Here is a 15,887-nt window from a genome sequence, read left to right as displayed (position 1 = left end):
AATCCCTTAAAATTTTGATTAATTCATCAATGGTGTCTGCTTCTCGTGGTGCATTGATTGAGGTGGTGGTGACAGGGAAGGTGATATTTAGTATCAGAGCCTTTCAGCAGCTTTTGAGAACATAGGAGTTCTATTTCCAACTCTAGTTCTGACAGTCTACAGGTCACGCAGACATATCTGTGGAAGGGTGATGATTGATTTCATTTATTTTCAAGCATTTCCGCTTAAGTATATCTAACTTCAGGTGAATGAAGATAAACTCAAGGTTCTGGGGATTTTGCCCCAAAGATGAATTTATTCAAATTCAATCCTCTGTTTTATCTCAATTATTCATGTATACTTTATTTTGTAATTCATAATAGATCTGTGTTTTAAAAGTACTACTGTGATTTGTGAATCATCCTTAAATGAATGTTTGCTGTAAACCAAACGCTTTGTCAAGGACCTTATATACAGTCAACTGTTAAACATAATCCTGTGAGTGGGCGGTTATCATGCTCCTGTTACTGGTGAACACATGAGGCTTACAGGAGTTTTAATAAATAGGCTGAGGCTACAGAGCAAGTTAGCAGCAGAGCCAGAATTCAATCTGTCTAAATCGTAACTTTGCCCCTTCACCTCCTCGAGGGGTAAGTAACAACAGACTTCACTTGGCTACCAAATATATTAATAAAAATGCTATGCCATGTTAACTGGCAAAAGCAGAACAAAAATTGTCTGCAAACTGTAGAGATTTTGCAGGCATGAGGGCTTGAAGGCACCGTAGAAGAAGTAGTTAGATATATTGTAGGGCTGGATTATGAGTATATTATGACAGTTTTGTTTCTACTAACATTCATGCAATGAATAGTGACTTTAAAAACTGCTCTGCATAATTTAGAAGTGTAATCTGAATGGATAAAGAGATAGTTGACTTTGTTAGACATTATAATTTTTCCTATACATTTTTGTGAGACCTCAGAAAAGTGAAAAATGCAGGCAAAGCTGGTGCTTTTTATGCCCCCTTCTGGCATGACAAACATCCCTGTGGCTATGGGTAGGTAACATAGGGTGGCTGTGCCTTAAAGAACCTTACAGGGAAACACTAGAAATCTGATAAGCAGAGTTGGAAAGCACCCCCTGTGGAAAGTGGAGGTTTTTTTTTTTTTTTTTTTTTCCCCTTGTGAATAGATTCAGTCTTCAGGGAAGAAAGGGATGCTGTCATATCTGGGGGCAAGGAATGACACCATTCAGGGAAGGTTGGAGAGGAGTAGTTATAACCTTCCCAATGACCCCCAGAAGACTAAATATTTATCTGCTTGAAACCTGTTGTTGAAGACAAGTTACAACAACACATTCTCTTGGTTATAGGGTAAAAGATGAAAGAATAAGAGGCGGGTGCATATAAGAAAAAGAAGGAAAGACATTGTTAGCATCTTTGCTTTTTGAAAATAGACAACACTGCTACTATTTTGCATCAGAATCTGAACTGATAAGATGGAAATTTAGGAGACATTATTAATCCACCCATTCATCCTTCCATCCTTCTGTCCAACCACTGACACATTCATGTTACATGTTCTTTCACATAATTTGTGCTTACTCTGTGACAAATAGATACTGCACTTCAATTAGTCAAAACTGAAATACATGGTCCCCTAGTTTTAGGAAGTATAAATAAGGTTTTTGGGCACCCAACAAGAAGAATAGCTAATCCTGCCTATGGTGAAGTGGGAGTTTAGAGCGATTGAGTCAGAAAAGGCTTCCCAAAGGTGATGATTGGGCCAGGTTTTTTGACTGCTGAGTAGGAGCTTGGTAAGTGGCCACAGGGAGAAGGGCATCTCAGACACAGATTAAAAACCTCCTCTCGAAGGCATTTTGGTTCCTCTCTGTGGGAAGGATGAGCTGATTGAGGGTTGCTGAGTTAGATCCTGGGAGAAACAAGACTGCACCAGACCCAAAAGATTGAACTCCTTGAGGGAGCTGCTTGTCTTCCAAGGTGAAGGTGAGGTGCACTCTGCCTCAAGAAGACACTGTGACTGTGGGAAGATTAAAATCACTGCAGAACTAGGAACACTGGGAGAAGAAGATTATTTCTAGATGCAGCACACTTATCAGAAAGAAACTCAGTGTACTTATAGGAATAAACACATGCATTTGGCTCAAGGTGAGTTGGTTATACTAATAAATTATGCTGGACTCCCAGTGGCTGAGATTTAAAAGGAATTGAATATTCAGAAGAAAGACTTTGCTGCTTGCAGCTGGTCAGGGGAGGATGAGAGCTTCAACCCCCCAAAGTGAGGGACACTGAATATTACAGAGACTAGGAAATAGATGAATGCTTCCTCCCCACCCCAACACACTCCAGAAACGCTACCAGAAACCCTGAATCAAATTGGACTTTTTGGAATAAATCAGAAAAACTAGTTCCTCTTCTTTCAAATTTACTGTAAATATATAGGTTGGATAGAGAGAGATAGTGAGGGAGAAGGGAATACATGCCCTAAACTTTCCAAAAAGAATTGGCTGGAGGTGATAGTAAGTATTAGATATGTGAGAGAACTATAAAATGTATTTGAAATCATCAGTACATTTAAGGAACAGTGAAGAAAATCATGCATGGTTTTGGAACATTAAAGCAAAGACTCACACATGCTATAGGGGTCAGTGGAGGGAGGGAGGGAGAGAGAGAGAAAGAAAGGGAGAGAGATAGTGAGATTGAACTCAGACTTCTCCAGATGAGGAGAATGCCCTTGTTCTGGGAGGCTGTGATTTCATCAGCACCACGGAGAGTGGCACACATTCTCTATCACTTGTTCTTTATAGAGATTATAGAGATGCATTTCCAGGGAGACTATTAATTATAGCCCATCTTGATTGGAAAGGCAACATTGATGTCGTGACTGCACACGTAGATCAAGGAGTACACATTCGTTCCTCAGATTCATTGCTTTTTTCTAGCCAATTCTCTTGCATTTAAGATTGGCCTACTTCCTCCACCCCTTCCCAACAAAGCCAACGAGGTTCAAGGGTAAAGTTTTAAAGCCTCCTGTTGGTGGTAATTTTTCTAAAGCCTCTGGTAAAATCGATCTCTAAGGCTTGTGAGCATGGGCTCTGATTTCTGGCTGAGACGCAGGATCCTCGGATGTTTCATGAGACCTGTCTCTGAACGCCGTTTTGTGCCCAATTGACTTGGGAAGGATTTGTGGGTAGAGAGTCCATTAAAAAAAAAAAAAGAGGACAGTAGAGTTTTGATTTGGGGAGATTCCTGCTGAGGAAACTAGATCCATCTTTGCTAAATGAGCTGTCTGATATCTATATTCTTTGTCTGGAGGATTAGGGGTATTTTCACTGTGGGAAGGAGGGCGAAGATTGTGTAGGTATTTTGGTTCCTCCTCTCTCCCCTTGTCCAAGAACCTCTTAGTTGTTGTCTGGGGTCAAGCTGTGTGGCCCATAGAGTTGAGAAATCCATGCCCAGAAGCCTCCAGAGTCTACATTCCCACTCCATCCCTTATGTAAGAATTTCTCCTTACTCTACAGCAGTTATCTTATGCCTCAAATTAACTTTTTTAATAAACTAAGTGAAATTTACATCCTCATAGTAAAAATGTGGTGATGACTTATCATGTGCCAGATATCCGCGCTTGGTGTTGGCCCTGAAATACTGACACAGATCTAATCCCTATCCTCATAGATCTCATAGATGATTCTTGATTGTTCTATTTGTTCAGCCTTGAAGCGGGTCGGTAGGAGTGGATATGTTATGACATTTACCCCAGAGGAGCTCATAGTCTGTTATTTTAATGCTCTCCTTCAGGGCTACATTTTAACAGGGAAGAATTAGCCTGACATCAAAAAATGACATTCTTTCCATGGAACTTCAAATATCAACAACTAGTTGGAAGTCTACGTGGGAGATCATTTGGGGGTCTGGGAGCACCATGCTGACCTGTACAGGCACCTTCTCTGCCTGTGGCTGAAGCCATCCCAGGACTGGGGGTGAAGGCTGCTGATAGAGCAGAGGCATGAAGCAGAAGGAAACAGAGGAGAAATGCTAGTGGAGGGGAGGGTGCGAGGAGGGCAGAAGTGCTGAGGAAGATAGTCCCATTGGGCAGCCGAGACATGGAGGGATGGAACCCTATTCACATGGTTTTCAAACCCCATTTGAATGCTCTGATGGAGGAAAATCAGCAAAGATTTTCACCACCAGCGTTTTTTCACCATTCCTTATATTCTTATGGATGCATGTTTTAAAATATATTGTCTCCTGAACAAGCAAAATGTATTAAACATTAGGTAATTTATTTACTAACTTTTTAAAAAAGGGGTAATATATATAATAAGCACCTTCTGAATTTTCTGACCTTGCAGAGTTAAGCAAGGTTCCTACCTAGAGTTTATCTTATTCTCATTCAAACAAGGAATCTTGACATTGCAATCAGCCAGTGCAACAATACTGAAAGTGGGTGAGGTACAATTTCTTTTAATTTTTAAAAAATATTATAAATAGTTCACAGGCCCCATTTCTATAGTGGAAACCTTAAAGGAGACCATTGCTGCTGGGACATTTCCAAATTGATCTGCTCGTTACGCTTGGATATTATAAACAAGACAAAATTGCTGTGAATAGCTGTGCATAGAACGTAGAAGCCTTGTAACCAAGAAGACATGGTTACAAATCCAGCTCCATCACCTACAATTCTGTGACTTTGAACAAGTTACATTTCCTGCATTTCCTCATCTGTAACATGGGGAGAACAGTGCAGTAGATTGATACAATTATTCTGTGAATTAGGTGAGATGTTCCTGTAAGGAATTTATTATAGTATCTCATATATATTAAATGCTTGATATGTATTGAACAGTAATACTAATTATATTAGAATGGATTTTATTTTACCTCTTGAAATAGGGTAATTCTTAATTCCAGGGTTTTGGTCAAGATGCAGTGAGATAACAAACACAAAGCACACAGCCCATTGCCTGGCATATAGTAAGAGATCAACAAATGTTACTTGTGTTCTTTATCCATTTCTCCTTGGGCAGTCCCCATAGATTCATCTTGTTTTGAAGAACAAAACACAAAAGTAGACCATCTCCAAGGTACATCTTTAAAAAATGGCTTCAACCAGCCTCTATTTATCAGGACTGAGATGTTGAACTCACAGACCTTGGAAGATTCAGTTGTCTCCCCTCTAGGGTGCAGGTTGCAATTCCAGTGTATTTTAATTAAAAACCTCACAAACCAACCTGCAGGATCTGAATAAAAAGCATTTCTGTCTAGGCACAATGGAATTTTTTGTTGTTGGAGGTGATGGTTTTGTTATATATTTATATTTTTTTTCTGGTTACTTTAAGGTATCTTTTTACCTCCCAGGAAATGGAAGTTAAAGGCATTTGATAAATGGAATAAGATGTTTCATACTTATGCCTTTTACGAAAGTGTTAACCTATGTGATTTTTATGGTGCTTCTCTGTCTGCTCGGGCACATTGACAACAGCCCTCCAGCGCGTGAGCACCAAGGCTCTGTAGCTGCCCCAGCAGGGGGTGGGGGCTCCAGAGAGGGGAAGCACTCTCACCTCTGAACACAGGGCTGCCTGCAGTGCACTGGAAGCCCTAGGAGGTATCTATTCAGTCCTCTGTGAATTTGGTTCCTTAGGTGTGTAGACTGGCTTTCATTTTTTTCCACTGGGCAATAGTTCTATATTCTTTTTTTCTTTTTTCCTCTGTTTAGGGTTGCACCCACAGCATATGGAAGTTCCCAGGCTAGGGATCAAATCAGAGCTACAGCTGCCGGCCTACACCACAGCCACAGCAGCTCGGGATCCCAGCCTGCAATCTACACTGCAGCTCACGGCAACACTGAATCCTTAATCCACTTAGTGAGGCCAGGGATCGAACCTGAATCCTCATGGATATGAAGCAGGTTTGTTACAGCTGAACCATAACAGAAACTCCCTATATTCTTTATTATCATATGCGATTATTATGAAATTGTCCAACCAACCATAGCAAGTAAAGTGGTCCTATTAACCTGATATCTCTCCCTCTCCCTCTGCTCAGGGATATTGCTGTTAATGGTTTGCTCTTCATTTTCCTAGACCTTTTGGACGTGGAAAAAATGGTTTTAAAAGACATAAATAGGTTTATATCATATGTGGTGCCCTGTAGTCTCCTTTTACTCATACATTAAGGATGTCTTTCTAGATCAAGATATCTCTACTTGCTCCCCCTCCACTGGGGGCTAAGCCATCATTTATATAATAGGAGCCCTGATTTGGGGACATTTATCTTGCTTGCTACATTTGGATATTATAAGCAAGACAATATGCTGTAAACAGCTGTGCACACAAATGTTTGCCTTAGTGTTCACTTTGGACAGATTTGCAGAATGCTTTACCATCTACAGAGTGCTTCCCATCCATTCGTTTCTGTAATCCTGGAAGAGGGAGGCAGTGGCATTTACAGGGCTGGCTCTGGAGTCAGACAGGCCTGGATTAGAACTTAGATCATCTACACTTACACAGTGTGTGCCCACAGCCAGAGCCTGGCTCCTCATCTGCACCTCTATAATAATAGAAGTATTTCCCTTATTTCATAGGGGCTTGCAAAATTCCTTCAGGCAATAAATACATAACATGTAGTAAGAGCTCAGAAGATATTAGTGCTTCGTATTGGAAATAGTTACAGAGAATCATTAGATTCTCAAGATAATTCTGATATTGTGGGATGCCATGATGCCTGTTCAGAGATGAAGAAACTGAGGCTTGGAGAGGTAAGATTGGTTGACACAAGGAAGGAGCATAGTTAGTGGTACCTCCATAATCTCCTTGCAAGGGGGCTCTGTATTTTCATAATTCTGCAAATTGTTGCCAGAGAGGTTTCAGAGGACCTAATGCATCTCCCACCTCCCAGCACCCCACTACACGTTGTATCATGGAGGGAGCATGAAATTGGACAGAACGGAACTTAGAGTCTGGCTTGGCCACCACGGAGTGGATAGTTCCTGGGCAAGTGACTAAGCCTCTCTTATCCTCACATTTCACATCTGGAGCTTCAGTGGGGTTTTAAAAAATTAAATGAGACTATAGATGTCAAGTCTGTACACACAGCCTCTAGCTTCGGGTATGAACTCAAGATTGTTAGGTATCAGCCGTGTGAGAATGAAAACCCTTATCCTCTCTTCCTTTATTACCTTCCTCTACCACCAGCTCAAACTCTGCCCTTCTAGAGAAAACTAACCCACAGCGCAAAGACACTTGTGGCCACATGAAGGCCTTGCCCAAGTCCTACCCCGGAAGTGGGGGGTCGCTCAGTGAGTAGGAGAGATGATGGGGTGCAGCAAAGCCCCAGCCTGACCTCACTGCCCCGGACTTCCACTTCTCTGAGTCCTCAGCTGCCCCTGACACTTGCAACACACAAGGAACTGTCGTGCAGTAAAGCCAGTCTTGCAGGATGGAAACTTTATTAAAACCTCGAACTCATGAGAAAATCCCGTCACCACAAGGGGCCCCAAAACGAGAGAGGACGTCTCTGTTTTAGATGACGGCTGTAACTGTTTGAAGTTAGGATATTTTCTTTTTTCTTTTTTTGTCTTCTTAAGGCCTCACTCTTGGCATATGGAGGTTCCCAGGCTAGGGGTTGAATCGGAGCTGCAGCTGCCCGCCTACACCACAGCCACAGCAACGCCAGATCCTTAATCCACTGAGCCAGGCTAGGGATCAAATCCGCAACCTCATGAATACTGGTCAGGTTCATTACTGCTGAGCCATGAGGGGAACTCCCAGGATATTCTCTTTCTAGGTGAGTGTCTGTGGTGACTTCAAGACCAGAAACAGGCTGAAAAGACGTCTTATGTAGGAACACAGAACAATGAAAAAATATAGTGACCATAGATGTTATGGTCAGAATGTGCATTATTTCTCTTTCGTTAAACAAGCAAAGAAGGTTTGTTTAACTCTGTACCTGGTGATCTTCATCTTAATACTGCAAAGAGGATCTGGGATTGTCCTCGGCATGAACACAAGGACCAAGGCTGTTCTCCCGCTTGAGTGGACAGAGCAGGTAGCTGGGCCTTACTCAGCAGAACTGATTTCTCACTCTAGGTCTAATGACAGGACTTGTCATTAGTCATGTGACCTTGTACTACTACCTCCCCCCCCCAAAAGAAGTTTCTCTTTCTGCAAAATTAGAGGCTGCGTTAGAACTCTTTTTAAAACCTTAGACATTTGCATTACACAATCACATTTTTTATTATTTAGCAGTAGCCCATGCACTTTTAATATTTCTAATTAAATTGGCTCAGCTATATATGTTTAAACATCAAATTTTTAGGGTAGAAATCCCTGAAAAGATTTTAGATAAAACTTAGTCATCTATTTTCCTCCTTGTTAAAAAACCTACTGAGAAAATATTGAAGAGAGGTTTTTTTTTTGCTTCATAAAGAAAAGTAGCTATCGTGTAGGAAAGTAATGAATGACTTAGCAGACCCAAGAAGAGTGAGTCATAAGCCAGCAGTGGCGAAAGCTGAAAACTCATCCAATCTAAGGCAAAGATGGAAAGTTTCAGGAAATGGTAGTACAGAGAGCCCCAGAGGTGGAATGAAGGAGAGGGGCTCGGATAAGGAGGGGCATTTGCAAGTCTGTGTAAGCAGCAGCCTGGTTCCATGTAGCTGGGTCCCTGGAGGTTCATTCTGGAAAGAAGATAAAACATAGGGCATGCGATCTAGGAGACACTAGACAAAATCAAAGGCAGTGATGCCATACTCAGAACAAGGTTGCCAGCAAAGTGGGCATCCTGGCAGCTGAAGGCTCCAGCACTTTCCTCTCACACAGCTCCTGGAACGCTGGCAGCCAGGCCTTCACCCTTCAGACAAGCGATCAGAGAATTCTGAGCAGCCCAGACCAGTCCAGCAGAAAGACTTGTAAACACTATGTGAGCCTCTCCAGGTAACCGTCTCACCCAGATCACCCTACAGTGAAACTCCCAGGCCGCAAGTCCTACTCACATGCCCAGCATTGGCAACCAGCCTTCCCGTCACTCACCCTGAAATGTGACCGTACCATCACCAGCTACAGGGGACTAAGGAAGAGCTCTGCCAGGAAAGAGAGAGTGCAGAACAGGCGAGCAGAAGACAGGTAACTTGGAGGACACAGAGACTCTGTGAGGCAAAGCAAACTTTTAGAACCAGGCAGAGGGAATTGGGGAAAGTAAAAGAGATGATTGTGCATCAGAAGAAAGATGGTATAAAAATAATCATTCATCGTTTACAAACATTTGCTACACTAAATATTGATCAAACCCAGATTTTCTGTAGCTGGATGGGGAGAAAGAGGACTGGGAAGGATGCCGGTGCCAAAAGGGGCCGAGGGGAGAGCAAGAGTGAAATCCTTGTCTTTTACGGTGTTCACAGGTCATATTGGAAAGAGGAAAACATTTGTTTCAAAAGAAGTAGTGCAAGCATATCGTAGGCAACATCGTCCTAATACCAGAATAACAACTACCTCAGCTCAAAGACGTAAAGATGTTCCTCTGGTGAGGAGAAAGTCAAGGGTGCCTGTTTCATTGCTTTGTTTTTTTTTTTTTTTTTTTTAATGAACTTTGAAGAATATTTTTCAACTCTATATGCATTTGTAATTATGATAAAAGGAAAAGCATTCATATCACTGCCATTAAGTAGTCAGTATCACTTGTATAGAGTCCTCAAGGGGTTAAAAATATCATCTGATGCAATTAGATAGTGAGCATGTGCTAAAGTTTTATTTGATAAATTAGGGAACAAGCTGAACAATGAAAACTGATTCAAAAGTATTTAGGATTCTTGATTTTTTTGTGAGAGAAGAGATGCTTCTATAAAGTTGTCCTTAGGTATAAGACAGAATTCTAGAGATCAATGGAACCTTTAACAAACCAGCAAAAAACAAAATGCATCACATTCTGTCCTTTTCTGTCAGTTACCCTTCAACTTTATAGGGCTATACTGTCTCTGGTTTCTAATCACTTGCGGGTTGTTAATCAAACAAAGTTACATTTCTTGAGAAAGTTAGAGAATCTCTCTCCCCTCCCGCAGCACAGGCTGATCAGAAGTGCTCTATTTAAAAACCATGCATCCTCATTTTGCTTGATTTCCAAGTTGTGGATCTTTTTTCTAAACACTTGCATTAAATATAACTTGAAAAATAAACACAATAAAAATAGAACAATGTTAGTAAGTTCTAACTAGATGCTGTCGTTTACTGTCTGCTGTAACCCGAGGACTTCCCTTTTTGTTAAAAGAGGAGTCTTGCTTGAACCAGAGAGGCGCTAAAGACGTATTAGTACCAAAGAGATTTTTCTACTTGGTGTCATCACAAGGGTTAAAAGAAAACTGGAAAAAAAAAAAAAAGGAATGCTTTCCACGGTAATTTGATTCAAAGCTAGGAAATGCCATGTCTATGTATTATTACTTAAAATCATCTCATATCTGGTATGCTGTATTACAGTTCCGGAAGTACTGTGGGAAAGCAGTGGTTTGGAATCTCATCCTACAAAGTCCTTCGGCTGGCATCGAGCCTAGTGTGAGCCAAGAAGATAGGGGTTGCCCCCCACCCCCACCCCTTCCAGCGCTTTTACTATGTCATGTAGTGAGCTTATGCCTGCCATTCCATTAGAGAAAGGACTCTAAGTTCCTTCCAGGTCTCACAGCCTATGATTATTAAAAGGAGAAAAAAATCACTATTGATTTGCATTGTGTTTAGGTTGGATGGATTAATTTCTTTGCCAGGGCTCTAATGGGAAGACTGACTTTGTCATTTCAATTACAAACCACCATTTAGTTCGAGCCCAGAAGACATTTTCTAGAGGTTCCCTCCACTTGCCTGGCCCTGGAGCAATTAACGGCGGGTGATTTGTGGCTGCATTTTTATGGCTTAGCACAGGTTTATCATCTTGAAAGTTTCCATTTGCATATATGCTATACTTTCTTTGGGTGACATTTCGATATCATCCCCGAGTTTAGATTATGCATTGCCTCGTATTGCACTTCCTGCTGCGTGATGGGAATCTGCAAGCCTGGCCGAATGCTGCTGCAGACCCAGCAGAACATGAGTTGCAACCCCCACTTATTGAAGGCTTACTATGTGCCAACCCTTGGTAACAAAGGCTTTCCCTGCAGTACTTGGTTTATTCCTCAAACCAGTACTTTGAGGTTTCTGTTGTTTGCCACATTTTATCCATAAAGAAGCTGAAACTCAGAGAGGAAAGGTCATTTGCCCAAGGTCACCCGGCTCAAATGAGCAGAATTGAGATTCAAGCTCAAGTCTGTCTGATCCCCCAACACTCTGCTTCACAACCGCTCATATTGGGAGCTTTCAGAATGAAAAGGATTGAATTTGACAGTTTTTCACTTTTAAATACCAAACTTCCTGAGCAGTCTAATTGCTACTCTTTGGACTAAGAAGAAATGGCTATTTAAAAGATTCAGGGGATGGGAGGTCAAGAGAAAAGGGTTTTATTATCTCTATCGGTAAAGGAAGAGTTGTAATCCTGGAAAAAATAAAACATCAAATGGAAACTATCATAAATTTGCCGTGAGCTTAGGCTGATGAAGTTGCAAAGGAATGCAGGAAAGATAAGGGAGTAATGAAAAACAGCACTGGGGATTTTCTAGAAGGGAAAGAAAAGATCAGAAGTCACTAAAGGCAGTCAGAAGCTGGCTCAAGGGAAGGCACTTGATGGCTGGAAAGAGGTTCCAAAGTAACAACCTGAGAAAGGGTTCATGTTCCAGGCGTCCCGGGTGAATTTGGGTGAGGAGGAGGCTCTGGAGCCAGACTACCAGGTTTGAGTCCTTTTCCCCTGACTTTATGGTTGGGTGACCCTGAACAAATTACTTAACCTCTCTGGGCTTCAGTTTCCCCATCTGAACAATGGAGATCATAATATCGTCCTCTGTCGTCATGAGAGGAACGAAGGCATTTCGCAAAGTGCCAGGCATGTAGTAAGCACCCACAAAGTGTTAGCTATTGTTATTACCGTAGCCTTGCACTCTCAAACTGCAAGAAATAGGAGACCGTACGTCAGTAAAAAGGCTTAAAGAAACAAAGGGGAAGGAAGTCAGGAGAGAGAGTCACCTGCAGCCAAGAGGTAAAGGGAGATGTTCTCTTGCCTGCCCTGAGCATCAGGAGGAACATGCCGGATGAGGGGAAAGGCTGGATGGTGAGGGGCCTCAAGCCTAGGAGAAGGCTGAGGTCTGGCTGGATTTAATGGAGCATGAGAACTTGTTTCCGTAAAACAGGTATGCTGATGGATGCTCTGGTGGCAGAGGTTCTTCTGGTAAGCTCCACAGGGCTGAGGAAGTGGGGGTTAGCCAACATTCAGAGGGAGTGGGTCTGGGGCACAGAGAAAAATCAAGCTCAAGTTATTCATCTAGGGGCACCCATAGTCATTGAAAGCACATCGAGAGGGGAGGGTTTTTTTAATAAGCACATCTTCTTTCGTTTTCATGCTCTGTCTCCCATAACTACAAATCCGTTTTCCTTTCCTTCATTTCATTGAGACAAATCACAGTTGAGTCGAATGCAGCAAAGTTTAAGAGGTGCTTAGGGGTGAGTGAGTGGTCATCTGCTTTTTCTGCCACCATTTATTGAGCACTTTCTTTCTCTCAGGCTCTGGCTACATCCCAGAGACAGAGGATGTTCCCAGATCCAAGCTTCCGTCTCCAGAGCTTCACAGTGGGTTGTGTCATGATTCTCAGCCATCAGAATAACCCACATAAAATTCAGAAATCACTGATGCCCAAGTTCTGCCTCAGGCCTACGGAATCTCCTGCTGTGGGATTAGGCAAGAGTTGTTGTTTTTTGTTTTTTGTTTTTTTTCTTTCCAGAATTGCATGGTCACTTTTATGTTCACATGAACCTTGAAAAACTGGTGAGAGACCCTTCCACAGTTTATAGGTCAGGATGTTGTGGCTCAGAGATGTTAAGAGGATAAGTGAGGTCACACAGCTGCCCAGGGAAGAGTTGGAACTCAGACCCAGAGGTTCTGATTTACAATCCCAAGGCCATTCTGGGTGGCCCTGACCACACTCCCAGGTACGCATGAACAAAACTCTGGGCCTTAAGTCGATGTCGATAAAAGGAACTGAAGGTGTAGGGGAACATGCATAAAACCCTTGCCTACCACAGCAAATGCCCCCAAAACATTAGCAAGTCCTGCTCAAGATTTAGGGACTTGCATTTAAAGTAGGCAGGACCCTACAAATGTTACAACCTGGGTCACCATGGCTTTCCTCCAAGGTGGATACTTCAGGCTCTATGCACGAAGCTCTCCCATCTTTGTAGTTTTCATCACATAACCCAGTCCCAGGCTGTAGAAGTACTTCCTCCCCTATTTGTCCCTTCTGCGTAGGGGTGATTGTGGCTGCCTGCTGTCCCTAATCCTTAAAGTTACTTTGTTTGGTGTCTCTGCTTTTATATCACTTGTATTACCAGTTTCTTGGATTAAATGCTCTCCTTATTTCAGGTTAGACCTTGACTGTTACACCGATGAAGAAACAGAGGTTCAGAGAAGTTAGGCAATTCAGCCAATATACCACAATAATTATTGAACCATAAGTTTTGGATTCTAGAGCCTAAGTTCTCAATCACTGACATATACTTAAGGTGGCTAGTGAAATTCTCAGTGTCCAAAGCACTGAGATGATGGTGATGATGATGGAGACAGGCTGATGACGATGATGATGATGGAGACAGGCTGATGACGATGATGATGATGGAGACAGGCTGATGAGGATGATGGTGCTGATGAGAATGATGTGCTGACATTCTTGGTGGTTTTAGTGACCTTGGTGATCACCATGTTTGACCACTGTTGTGTGTCCTTTGGAGGAGGTGTGCAGATACAGTGTCCCCATTGGCACGCAAATGTCTCTGATTGTGTTACAGGCCTTCACCTACCACCACATCCAAGAAATCATGGTCCAGCTGCTTCGCACGGTGAACCGGACTGTCATCACAATGGGGCGGGATCACGTTCTGATTGTGAGTAAATCTTTTCTTTTTATTAAGCATTTCAAACTGTTTGAATGTTCCGGAACACTGGGTCATGTAACAAAGCATTGCTTTGTCTTGGAGTACAAGGGTCCGAGTTTTCCTAAGTAGATCGGGAGAATATGAGAGTTAACTCAAGTTGCTGAAACAAAATAAGACTTAGGGCTCATCTGCTGAGATGAATGATGGTACCTAATTGGTTGAGCTTCTCTAACCCTCACTGTCCTCTCCTCATCTCTAAACAGTGGACGGTTCTCTCACCAGAGAGAAGCCTTTTGTAAGTAAGCCATGTCCAACATGTCGCTCCTCTGCTCACACTCTCTCGTGGTTTTCCGTCTCTCTCTGAATAAAATCCAAACCAGTGCTAGAATCTGAAATGCCCTCTACCCCACGCTCATTCCTTTATGTGTTTCTCTCACACTTAAAACAAGATTCCATTTGCTGTTCCCTCCACTTGGCCCATCTCCGCTCAGGTCTGAGGGCTGTGCCCTCATGCTAATTAGATCTCGGCTTAGGTGTCACCTAATTGGAGAGGCTTTCTCGACCTCCCTACCCTGTCCCCAGTATCTGGCTCCTCTCCATCCTCTTTTAGTCTCTACACCTTTCTCCTTCATGTATCTTAGTACTTATCACCCTATGAGATGTGTGTGTGTGTGTCTGTGTGTGTGTGTGTATTCCTTTACTTCTGTGTTTATTGGCTGGCTCTCCTTGTAAGGATATAAGCTTCAAAATGAAAGGATTTTTGTCTGTTCTGGTCACTTGCATCTCCGGGCCCTACAGCCATGCCTGGCATATAGTAGGTACTTGATAAAGACTTGTTGAATGAATGAGCGAGGGAAAGAATGAAGTGTACCAGGCAGGGACTCAAAATGTCATGAGGATAAGTGCTGCTCAGCTCGGATTGATTGACACCATGTGGATTAGCCACACAGCTGCCAGAACTCCCAGTTTGCTGAGAGAAGCTGAAAAGCCCCAGACTTTTTGTGATGTCTAAGTGTTGACAGCTAATTTGAAAATATTGATAAACATTTTATGATCCCCAAACAGCTGGACTCAGCTTTCAGAAAGCCAGTTTGGGATCCCTGCTTTGCAGTGCTAGAGTATGAGCCAGGTTTGGGAATGTTGATTGTCAGTGCACTATCATCCTGCTTCATGGATACAGAACATAAGGGGCTGAGTGTTTATTCAGTCAGTAGCTGGGCATAGATTTGATCCCTAGAAGCAGCTGAGTGTAACTATCTTCTTTATACCCCTTTGGGCCTGCCTACCCACCTCAGTGCCTGGTTCCTTCCTGTATATTGTGTACATTTAAAAGAGTGGTGACGCCCTTTGAGGGCCCCAGCAGTGCCAGGTGCTTCTGTCCTCCTGGGGCAGAGAGCCATGTACGTAGTGCTCTGTCATTTGTCTTACTATCCTTCCACCATAGAAGAATCACCATTTACAAGCTTCCGTATCTGTGGTTCCCATAACACAGCCAAGATAAGCACTTTATGACCTCCCTAATCTTTATTCCTTCTCTCTGGAGCCAGACCCAAAGATGATCATCAATCTATGTGGCTCATTCCACATATAGCAGCAGGCTCTTAGCTCTCTGTCTCTCCTTTAGAGCAGTGATTCTTTAAAACAGTACCTGGATCACAGAAAGCGCCAAATAACTGGTGTCTATCATGATTTTCTTTTCTATCGGGTACAAGGTGTCTCTCTGTCCCTTTGCATTATCGACAGAGGCAGGTAAGCATAGTTTGGTCCTCTTTCACTACAGCCAGCTCTCTGAGGCTTTCATCTGATGCTCTGCCCTCATTGCTTGCCCTTCCGATGCACATGGCTCACTGCTGGCCTGCTTTGCCAGGACACGACCCTACTCTAGAATGTTCAGTGGCTCC

The 15,887-nt window shown here is 42.7% G+C and overlaps 1 protein-coding gene across 4 annotated transcripts in view; it reads left to right on the top strand.

The window, feature by feature from the left end:
* The window catches only part of DOCK2 (dedicator of cytokinesis 2), a 405,461-nt gene that overhangs the window by 161,851 nt on the left and 227,723 nt on the right, over positions 1-15,887 (top strand). For 3 of the 4 annotated variants that reach the window (XM_021076633.1, XM_021076634.1, XM_021076636.1), the window contains exon 27: positions 13,900-13,995. The exons of the other annotated variant lie outside the window; for it this stretch is intronic. In XM_021076633.1, coding sequence (XP_020932292.1) covers positions 13,900-13,995 — 96 coding nt within the window. The remainder of the gene's footprint in view (positions 1-13,899; positions 13,996-15,887) is intronic. 4 annotated transcript variants of the gene reach the window in all.

Source organism: Sus scrofa, chromosome 16 (assembly GCF_000003025.6).
Source record: "Sus scrofa isolate TJ Tabasco breed Duroc chromosome 16, Sscrofa11.1, whole genome shotgun sequence".
Lineage (NCBI taxonomy): Eukaryota > Metazoa > Chordata > Mammalia > Artiodactyla > Suidae > Sus > Sus scrofa.
This window is presented reverse-complemented; position numbering and strand designations above follow the sequence as displayed.